General features: G+C 50.5%; 1 protein-coding gene across 1 annotated transcript; it reads left to right on the top strand.

Moving 5' to 3' along the window:
• Positions 1-2,969: 2,969 nt before the first annotated feature.
• Positions 2,970-10,826, top strand: ADAMTS1 (ADAM metallopeptidase with thrombospondin type 1 motif 1). The gene is made up of 9 exons (XM_064727988.1): positions 2,970-3,974; positions 4,194-4,540; positions 4,983-5,115; positions 5,491-5,658; positions 5,899-6,185; positions 6,398-6,584; positions 6,685-6,860; positions 7,647-7,822; positions 8,054-10,826. Exons 1-9 carry the CDS (start codon positions 3,470-3,472, stop codon positions 8,802-8,804), a joined length of 2,730 nt encoding a protein of 909 aa, XP_064584058.1. The 5' UTR covers positions 2,970-3,469; the 3' UTR covers positions 8,805-10,826.
• The last annotated feature ends 450 nt before the right edge of the window (positions 10,827-11,276 follow it).

Below are 11,276 nucleotides of genomic sequence, written 5' to 3'. Positions count from 1 at the left end.
TTGATAATCAGTAATGTAAAAGCAGAAATGACAGAGAAACACATCACCATGTTAAATCCCATGATTCTCTTCCAAAATACAAATGTGTACTTCTCATTAAAGTCATGATGGATATTGTTTTGCTTTTCCCCATTTCTGCTGATTATCAAAACAGGCAAAATTAGAGGTTTTCTCTCTCAAACTTCCTACCCTAATAAAAACCCCAACGGTTAATGACCTCAAAATGAACAATAATTGGAAATACATAAATTAATCACGCCACACACAAAGACATCACAGAGAAACAATCTCCAGAAATATTCTTGGAAGGGTTTTTCAGAGGACTTTTTCTACAGCATCAGGTCTTTTATCCCCTATTCAATGGGCCTAATGTGCCATCTGCTGTTTTAATTCTAATTTAATTTTAATTATAACAGTTTTTGAAAGAAGCCATCATTCTGCAGCACTGAAACAAATAAGGTTGGGAGGGTTGCTTGTGTTGCCTTTTTTTTTTTTTTTTTTAATTTTGGAAGTAGCCATTATTGCAAACAGTAGTGATGAAATTAAAGCATCAGCATTGTTAATCCTGCTCAGAGACCGACAGCACTTGGGTCTGAGCCATAAAAACTGTTCTTGCAGAGCAAAAGACAACGATCTGACCCAAAAACGGTGATGTGGTGGCGCTATCTGGTGGCTTAATTGGAATTACACTGTCTTGTACTCCTGACAGGCTGTGCTTTCTTCCTCCAAGCACTTGCAATTTCTTTTAAAAGAACAATTTTATGCCTTTTCTGGGTCTTTATCTACGTGAAATCCTGGGAAAGGTCAGTGTGTTTCTTTCTAAGTCTCGATTCACACAAACTGTGATTGGAGCTGGCCCAGATTTGGTACAATACAGATCAAAAATACATATACAGAGGTTGCAGTGCCCTGAATAATCCAGCTAAACTCGCGGGGGTTGCTCACAGGAAGGAATTTAAGAACTTACAAGATGATCCAGGTGTGACAGGCAGCAAACCTGTTTTACAAATTCCTTCCCAACACGGTTTGTGTTCAGGTAGTGCAACAGAACAGCTGAGTTCCCTGCTAAAACACTTCCCTGGATGTTACATAAAGGCCAGGAAAACTTCTGTTCTAATCAGGGAACTGTAAAGCTCCCTGCTAAAATGTAAGCCTTTCCACCAGGAAAGCTGGGAGATGAACCATGGAACTCCCACATAACAATTTTTTATGGGCGAGTGCCACCTGGTGGAATATGGAAAAGCCTTTTCAGCCTGAAAAAGCTCTTTTAAGGTGGTCAGGATCTTTTCAAATCAGAGAATTAACATCAAAAAACAGCAGCAGAACCAACGGTGCATCTGGCAGCTGGGTGGACACACCTTTGGTGGCCTGGCTCTGGTCCCTGCTGATCTATGAGTAACACTGATTATGCTGACAGACAAGGAGATTTTCCTATTCTTAATTCATATACATTTGCAAGAGTCTCTATCTTGAGCCAAGCCAAGTTGAAAAATAAATTATGAAGATGCTTTCCTTTCAATTCCTCATTTCTATTTCCAGGCTTTTAAACTGGTAATTCCCTAAATCAGGTATCACATGCAACACCAAATTAATTACCAGCATGAATGAATAGTACCTTTGTTGTGTTCTACCCTAGAAAAAGCACAGCAGAGTTGGGCACACACAGATCTCAAAGGTAAGGGTAGAGATGGACACACATTTCCAACTCAAGTGAAAATTCTCATAACTGAATGGATTTTTCTGCTGCTGATGTATTAATGGGCAGCAGTCGCAGCTTCTGGAAGTCAATCCAGCACTTCCTGCTGTGTCCCAAAGAAAATCCCAGATTTGAGGCCTACTTCTGATTTTGCCCATCACTCTGTGGGACAAGAGCACTTTTGCTGAGCAAGTAGCTGAGAAATTGGGTTCATCTTTTCCTGTGCTTCTTTGCACAGCTTCAAACAATGTGCAATTCTAAGCTTGCAAGATTTACAGGACGCCATGGGAAATGGAAGCATTGTCAGAACTTAGCAGGCAGTCAGACTGGGCTATTGACACACACATGTGGTTCCAAGTTTGTCTGACATGGTTTAAATTAGGAAGAAAGCCTTAGGGTTATTAGATTTAGTGGCATAAATGAGGCGCTCCATCCCAAGAAAACAGTGGATACACACAATTTTACACAAAATTTTAGAAACATTTGCCCTTTCCCAAGGTTTTGCTCTTTCTGTTTTCAGTCCCTGAGTTTCATACTTGTATTGAATGATGTGTTGACAGACACAGAAGCATCTTTGTTTAATTGGGAAGCCCAGGAGTTGTCACCAACAGGTACACACATTCTGTTTTTGTTCACACATTCACTAACCACTTCTCTGCCCTCCTCCTCCAAAAAGGCCTCCAGAAGCAGAAAGCTGGGGCTGTGCACATAAAGAATTAAGGGGATTAGCAGCACCACCATGGTCGGGTTATGCCTTCAAAGCAGAACATTAGCTGCACCTACGCAAACGCCTCTGTTTAAGTGATTGGAAAGGAACCATTTCTCACAAGTACAGGTGCATGACCGACTGCAGCTATTAGGGCCGAGAAAGGGCAGCAATTGCTTGGGAAGTGGGGGATTAAAAATGAAAAAAAAATAAAAAAAAAAAGGGAAGAAATATAGAAGGAAAAGCCACGAAGGCGAGCAGGGATGCGTCCCCTCCCTCGCTCGCCCCACGGGCTCGGGGAGCGGCAGGTGGGGGGGACGGACTCGCAGCGCATCCAGGCGCTCCCCGAGGGGTCCCCGCGGCGCGCAGCGCTCGCAGCCGGGCACGAACCCCCCGGGCCGGCGAGGGGCGAGCCCAGCCCGCTGCGGCAGCCGGGGGCCGACCCCGCGCCGTGCCGGTGCCGTCCCGCCCCGTCGGGGGCGGCGGGAGGGCGGCGCGGCGGGGGCCGCCCGCGGGCGCGTTACGCACGCAGTGATCTCAGCGGCGCGGGCGCGGCGGCAGCGCCGGGCTGGGGGCGGCACGGCCGGACCCCATAAAGGGCGGCGGCGAGCCCCGCTCCAGCACTCACCCCGCACGGCGGAGGCGGACGGGCCCGCGCTCCGCTCCGCAAAGCACGGCAGGCTCCTCGGCGCCCTGGAAGTGCAGGCGGGACCGTCCCGGGGCTGCCGGAGACTCGCCGGAGCGTCCTCCCCGCCCGCCGCCGCTGCCGCTGCAGCCGGGGAAGGCTGAGGAGGAGAAGCGGCAGCCGGAGCAGGACAGAAGACAGAGGGACGGAGCGAGGGGCAGCGCTGCCCTCGCACAGCCGCGCTCCCCGGCATCGCCGCCGCGCCCCGGCCATGGGGAAGCCGACGCCGCCTCTGCAGTGACCGCGGGACGCGGCTCCCGCGCGGTCCTCCGCCGGCAGAAAGACTCAGACACCCCCCAAAACCTGAAAGCAAAAACCCACATCTTCCACATCCATTCCTATATAAAGTGAAATAAAGAGAGGAGAAGGGCTGCGCCGAGCGATGAGGAGCGGGGGGCGGCTGCCGGCGCTGGCGCCGGTGCTGGCGGCACTGCTGGGGCTGTGCAGCGCCGAGCGCAGGGCGCTGGTGCTGCCGCGGCGCCTGGGCGCGCCCGGCGCCCGAGAGCGCTTCCGCCTGGAGGCCTTCGGGGAGCGCCTGACGCTGGAGCTGGAGCCCGACAGCAGCTTCCTGGCCCCGGACTTCACCCTGCAGTACCTGGGCGGGCCGCCGCCGCCGCCCGAGGACGACCTCTCCCGCTGCTTCTACTCCGGCACCGTGAACCGCGACCCCGGCTCGGCGGCCGCGCTCAGCCTGTGCGCGGGGCTGCGCGGCGCCTTCTCGCTGCGGGGCCGCCAGTACCTGATCCAGCCCGCGCCCGGCACCGCGCACCGACACGGGCCGCACCTCCTGCGCCTCCGCGGAGCGCCCCGCGCCGCCCCCGCCGCCCGCTGCGCCGTGGCCGAGGCGGGGGCCGGGGCGGAGCCGCCCGAGCCGGCCGAGCCCGCAGGTACCGTGGGGAAGCCGCGCCGGCCTCCGCGGGGACGGGGAGGGCATGGGAGGGGTGTGGCGGGGATGCCCGGCTCTGCTTGCCCCGCATCCCGCCCCGAGGTGCCCAACAAGCACAAAGCAGGGGTGCACATCTCGGGTACCCGCGGGTTTGGGCTTCTCAACGGTGCTCTCCTGCTGTGCTCACCTGCGCTTTCCCTCCCTGTCCTTTTTAACGCAGAAACGAAAAGCAGGAGGAAGAAGAGGTTCGTGTCCAGCCCCCGCTACGTGGAGACCATGCTGGTGGCCGACCAGTCGATGGCTGAGTTCCACGGCAGCGGGCTGAAGCACTACCTGCTGACCCTGCTCTCCGTGGCCGCCAAGCTGTACAAGCACCCCAGCATCCGCAACTCCATCAGCCTGGTGGTGGTGAAGATCATGGTCATCTACGAGGAGCGCAAGGGCCCCGACATCTCCTCCAACGCCGCCCTGACTCTGAGGAACTTCTGCAGCTGGCAGAAGCAGCACAACCCGCCCAGCGACCGGCACGCCGAGCACTACGACACGGCCATCCTCTTCACCAGGCAGGTGAGGGACACCGAGTCACATCCAGCCCCACGCCCACTGCTCCCTACACTCCGAAAAAGTGCCCAGAGACAGTCGCGTGTCACCGCAGCTGCAGTGAAGCAGGCTGAAAATTACATGAGCTGCTTTTCGTTTTATTTTTTTTTTTCCTGTTTGCACCGTGCCTGGTGAAGCTCACAGTTTGTGCACTGTCTTTGTAAACTCACAGATTGTGCACTGTGTTCCTGCCCCATATATTTTTAGCAGATTTCAGATGGAAATTATGCATTCGTTTCTACGTGTAACCCTCGCCTGTGTTCCAGAGACAGATTTTTGCCATCATACCCATTGAAGTGCTGAATATTTATGCTCTTTCCATAAGTAAAGGCAAACTGCCAGGGCTGGATGGCTCTTGCCAAGGTTAAGTCTCTGATCTGATTAATAATGAAACTGCCTTTTTTTACAGGACCTGTGCGGTGCCAAGACATGTGATACTCTTGGGATGGCTGATGTGGGAACAGTTTGTGATCTAAACCGCAGTTGCTCTATCATAGAAGACGATGGTTTGCAGGCTGCCTTCACAACGGCCCACGAATTAGGTACTTGAAACTTTGCAAAGCCGTTCCCTGGGATTAATTGAAGCCAGCTTGATGCTGTAAAGCCCAGCCTGCACCTCCCCGGAGCGGTCGGGAGGAGGCAAAGCGCTGTCTTGGAGCAGGCTTGGACTCGGGAAAGCAAATCCGGCCTGCACAGCATTGTCTGCTAGAGGCTGTGTGTGTGCCTGCAGGAAAAAAAAAAAAAAAGGGGATGGAAGATCCAGTGCCATCTGCTTGAAATCTGGGAGCGTTCAGTTTCGGGTTATTAATTACAGACCGGGCTCTGAGCAGCTCTAGAGCAATATTTAAAATACTGTTAGTAAAGCGTAGGACAGACTTCCTAAAGTCACAGACTTTGCTTTTCTCCTTTTCTCCAAGGCCACGTGTTTAACATGCCTCATGACGATGCAAAGCAGTGTGCTGGCATCAATGGAATGAGCCGGGATTTCCACATGATGGCATCCATGCTCTCCAACCTGGACCGCAGCCAGCCCTGGTCTCCATGCAGCGCCTACATGATTACAACATTTCTGGATAACGGTCATGGTAAGGTTATTAAGCTTTCCATTCATGTGGCGTTTGAGCTCTTGTGCTTTACTGCTTCGCCTTTTTTTTTTTTCTTTAAGAGTGTTTCTGCTTCAGCACAGACTTAACCTTTTGCATGCTGTCAGTGAGTTTAGAAGAGTCTCATTTTTACAAGAATGGTGGCACAAAAGCAAACGCAGTTCACTTTTTAAACTGTCCCCGCGGCATCATCTGACTTTTTTTTTTTTCCAACTTTTTCAGGGGAGTGCTTGTTGGACAAGCCCCACAGGCCCATCCAGCTGCCCTCGGACCTGCCTGGCACGCTGTACGATGCCAACAGGCAGTGCCAGTTCACGTTTGGAGACGAGTCCAAGCACTGCCCCGACGCAGCCAGTACGTGCACGACGCTGTGGTGCACGGGCACCTCGGGAGGGCTGCTGGTGTGCCAAACCAAACACTTCCCCTGGGCGGACGGCACCAGCTGCGGCGAGGGCAAGTGGTGCATGAATGGCAAGTGTGTGAACAAGACTGAGAAGAAGCATTATGATGTAAGTAGTGAAAAAGAAATGGGGGCAGCTTTGGGTGCTGCAATGGAGGGGATCTGTGAGATGGGGTTGATTCGATGCTAATGAGCAAAGCTAGGGCAGGTTTTTTAAGGAGTTTGGGTGGGTAAAAATGAATGCGATGATGGTTTTTATGGTGTGGTTTTGCACGGATTTTCCTGTGTTTAACCCGCGTCCTGCCTTTGCTGTCGTTGCAGACACCAGTGCACGGGGGCTGGGGCTCCTGGGGGGCGTGGGGCGAGTGCTCACGGAGCTGTGGTGGAGGAGTGCAGTATTCCTTCCGGGAATGCGACAACCCCGTGCCCAGGAACGGCGGCAAGTACTGCGAGGGGAAGCGGGTGCAGTACCGGTCCTGCAACATCGAGGACTGCCCCGACAACAACGGTAATTATTCCCCTTTTTTGACAGCCAGGGGTGGTGTGCTGTGGAGGAAGAGCACGGACAGAGATGATCTCATGGCCACCTGTCTTTTCTCTGCCTGCAGGCAAAACGTTCAGGGAGGAACAGTGTGAAAAGCACAATGAGTTTTCCAAGTCTGCCTTTGGAAGTGGACCTGCGGTGGAGTGGACACCCAAGTTTGCTGGTGTGTCTCCAAAGGACAGATGCAAGCTGGTTTGCAGAGCCAAAGGAACGGGATACTTCTTTGTTCTACAGCCAAAGGTATTTCAAAATTGCACCTCTTCCAGCAGATCATGAGGGGGATTTTTATTTTCTCTGTGTGAAGAGTCAAGCAGTGTAGAAATCTGAAATTGGCTTTCTCATATTTAAGCTGGATTATTCCTCCATGTACAGCAGGATTATTGCAAGCATGCTTTAAGTGTTTTGGCACAATCCTTCTACCTCCTCTACCCACTCCACCCTGGTTTCCTTCCCTCTCCTTCCACCAATCTGATTGCATTGAGATAGGTTTGGAAAAGTCTTGAGGGATCTTTGCCAGAACATTGGTGCTTTCTCATACTGGTTACTAACATGCTGACAGCTTAAAATAAACACGAGGAAAAATGTTCATCTTGCATAGCTACTTGAATTCGCTGTCATCAGATGGTGAGAGCCAGGAACTACCAGGGCGATGACACAGAGGGTTTTTGTGGAACAGCACTCCTAGAAATAAAGGATGTGCTGAACAGCATTAAAAGCAGCGCTGGCAGTGTGATTTGAGGACAGGGCTGCCTTCTAGGGACACTAGAAAGCAATGGGGCTTCTTTTGTATGAGACCGGTAAACAGTAGGTTTTTAGGTGGAGTTATTAATGAAAAGTGGGATTGTTTCCTCCTCTCACCGTGGCATCATTTTGGCAAGTGAGAAGACTACCTGTGGGCTGCTCTGCTTTTTACTTTCCAAAGCCCTGAAAACGACAGGTGCTGAGGGCTTTCCACCCATCCATATTTTGTGTCACACAGTTTCAGAGCACTGTGCATGTTGTAACCAGGCTCCTTGTGTCCCCAAGGTGGTGGATGGCACCCCGTGCAGCCCCGACTCCACGTCCGTGTGCGTGCAGGGGCAGTGCGTGAAGGCCGGCTGCGACCGCACCATCGGCTCCAACAAGAAGTTCGACAAGTGCGGCATCTGCGGCGGCAACGGCTCCACCTGCAAGAAGGTGTCTGGCACCCTCGTCAGAGCCAAGTGAGTGGGGGGCTGCTGCTCACCTTGTCCTTGTGGGGGGAAGCTCACCTGTCCTTGTGGGTAGGATTAATCCATTAATGATACGGCAGCTGCCTCACCTTGTCCTTGTGGGTGGGATTCATCCATTATCGAGCCAAACACCTTGACTTCAGACAAGCTTTAGTCTTGGGCTGGGAGGCTTTTTCCCCTTCCCTGCAGAGGACTCAGTGTTTCTCTCTTCTCCCGGGGCAGACCTGGCTACCACGACGTGGTCACCATCCCGGCGGGTGCCACCAACATCGAGGTGAAGCAGCGGAACCACCGGGGCGCGCGGCACGACGGCAGCTTCCTGGCCATCAAAGCCGCCGACGGCACCTACGTGCTCAACGGCGACTACACGCTGTCCACGCTGGAGCAGGACATCACCTACAAGGGCAGCGTGCTGCGCTACAGCGGCTCCTCGGCCGCCCTGGAGCGCATCCGCAGCTTCAGCCCGCTCAAGGAGCCGCTGACCATCCAGGTGCTGACGGTGGGGGACCTGCCGCAGCCCAAGATCAAGTTCACCTACTTCGTCAAGAAGCCAGCGCAGCCCGGCGCGGACAAGGCGGCAGCGGCGGCGGGCAAGAAGAAGGAATCCTTCAACGCCATCAGGGAGATCATCTCCTCGGAGTGGGTGATCGAGGAGTGGGGCGAGTGCTCCAAGTCGTGCGGCTCGGGCTGGCAGCGGCGCGCCGTGGAGTGCCGGGACCCGCGGGGCCGGCCGGCTGCCGACTGCGCCCGCGAGCTGAGGCCCAGCAACCTGCGGCCCTGCGCCGACGTGCCCTGCCCGCAGTGGCAGCTCGGGGACTGGTCCCCCTGCTCCAAGACGTGTGGGAAGGGCTTCAAGAAGAGGTTGTTGAAATGTGTCTCTGCCGACGGCAGCGTGCTGCCCCAAGAAAGCTGTGAGCCCTCCAAGAAACCCAAGCACCTGATAGACTTCTGCAACGCCACGGACTGCAGCTAGATGGGACGGCTTGGGAAAAGCTAAAACCTTTTTTTTATTATTATTATTATTTTATTTTATTTTTTTCCTTCAGACCAGTGCACTGAAAAACACAAAAGAGGGCTAGAGGCAGCACCTGTGTTTTTGCGTAAAGAAATTCACAGTGAAGATCCATTGAGGTGGGACAGTGCAAACAGCTTGAATTGGCTTTGCATCCCAAAAATCCCCTGCCAGCTGAAAATTGGATGGGATAGCAGACCCATGTCATTCATTTCTCTTTAGCAGATAAGGCCCAAAGGCATCAGAATTGCCTTTTTACAAGTCTGTTATAAATTTAACCAAACGTGGGCAGTGAGCCACATTTCAGCAAACATTTGGTTATTTCTCCCTTCTTTTGGATTTATCTTGTGGTACTGATCAAATCCCCATGTGTAGGAAGGGGAGGGAAAAAGATAGCTTAAAATAATTGGTCAGGGCTTACCTACCTCACAAAGGGCAAAAAACAAGATTGGAAAAGGAGCTTTAACTATGTCATTCATGGCTGCTATTGTTTCAGAGAATAGTTTTATATAAAAATAAAGCCATATTCTCTACCTGTCAAGAGTAAGAAATACCAAGAACAAATATCAACTCCACAAATCACTAGAATTTCATAGTTTTTTTAAAAGTACCTTTATGTCATCCCAATGTGCCTGTCCATTTCTCTCAGCCACTCCAGTGCCATTGTGGTGACATGTGTAATCCAGAGGCTTGGAAAAGTGGAAATCTGAGTCTGAGTAGTTGCTCTTTGTGCCTTCTGCATGTACCTTCCACTGGCTTTTCTGATTCCAGCTTGGTCCTGCCTTCCTGCCAAACAGATCCAGGGAGTGTGTGAGCATTCCAGTCGTGTCTTCACACTCCAACCTTTGGCCTTACCCCAGCCAATGGATTATTATGTGAGTTAAAAAGGAAAAGAGAAGAGAATCCCATTATGAATGGGTGTGTCCTCTGTGGCCTCTGCTGGGTTTGTAGAGCTCAGTCACTGATCAGGTGGGAAGGCAAAGCTGAGGGATAGCAGGTCCATCCACAGCGAAACGCCAGCATTCACATCACTGAAGATTGTGCCAGTCCATAGACCATGAGAGAATATGGCTTTCCATATGTATATAGTAAAATATATTACTATAGATTTTATATACTTCATAAGTATTTTATATTTCTCTCCCTTCTGGGAAGGGTTATAATTTGTAATAAATGCATATAATGAGCGTATTTATTTTTATACTTCTTGTCTAATGTGATCTTCTAAGTTATCGCTTTTTTAAAAGGACATATAACAAGGATAGAGTATTTATACAGTATAATATGTTACTAGAGGTAATAAATGAACCCTATAAATTTTGGAAATGGAGTGTCTTTATTTCACTGGACTAAAACCAGTCCATGGAGCAGAAAGAGTTTGGAATCTGAGGAAAATACTAAGCAAGAGGCAACTAATTACCTGTGTTTAGTGAAGAGGTTTGGAAAACTCTCCCCATAATGTCACACACACCACTTTAAAAGAGGTAATTTTGTATTTTATTACTTAACCACTAACTCATCTATTCCAGAAAATGGAGTGCAACCATAGTGATGCCACTGGCTGTAATAACAGCTTGGGGAGGGAGCAGCACTGTCAGTGTGTTCAGAACCTACAAAATATGTACAGAAGCAGCAGTTTTGCCTCACTCTGGTGGGAAAGGAGCAGTCAGAAGCCAGAACCATTCATGAGCAGTCAGAGGTTTCCCTCACCAACTCCTGGAGAATTTCCCTGTCCAGTTTTCTCCTGATGCTGCTTTTCCAAGAAGCCCTGTGTGAACGAGCTGTTCTAATGTGTTTTATGATGTTAAAATGGATACTAAACATCAAAAGCTGATTTTTGCTCCCTCATACCTGATCTCATCACCGCTGCAGTCAAGAGAAAATCTTCTGTTGGGCTCCATTGGATTTTTGCCATGGAATTTGAGACATCAGTCATTTCTGGATACTTTTGGCTTTGTGTCATGTAAAAATCTATTAAAACTTCCTTTGCCAAAGTTTGGACTCTGTCTCTGCAGAAATAGTTCCTCTTTTATTCTGTGGATAAAGTCCTGGCCCCTCTGAATCTCAGAGAATTCTCATCACATCACACTTCATTGGGCATTGCTTTGAAGTGCAGAAATGCTGGGGAATGTTTTATTCCTAACATTATTCAGGAGGCAGCCAATCCCTTTCTGGTTTTATAAATACAAGAAGGAACTATTTATTTGTATATATCAATATGTATGTGCATATATATTTTATTCACCATCTAGGTTAGAAAATAACTGGGAGTTTGAAGAGGAGAACTTAACCTGGAGCCTGCCAGACTGATGAGATGTGAAATTGTGGCTTCTGTGCTGGGTTAGCACTGTAGATGGTGTAACTAGAAAATGTGGAGTAGCTCATTTCCTCTGGCACTGTTAAAATAATAATGTGATTTGCTACTTCAAATTG

This window comes from Zonotrichia leucophrys, chromosome 1, assembly GCF_028769735.1.
Source record: "Zonotrichia leucophrys gambelii isolate GWCS_2022_RI chromosome 1, RI_Zleu_2.0, whole genome shotgun sequence".
NCBI classification, from domain to species: Eukaryota; Metazoa; Chordata; class Aves; order Passeriformes; family Passerellidae; genus Zonotrichia; species Zonotrichia leucophrys.
This window is presented reverse-complemented; position numbering and strand designations above follow the sequence as displayed.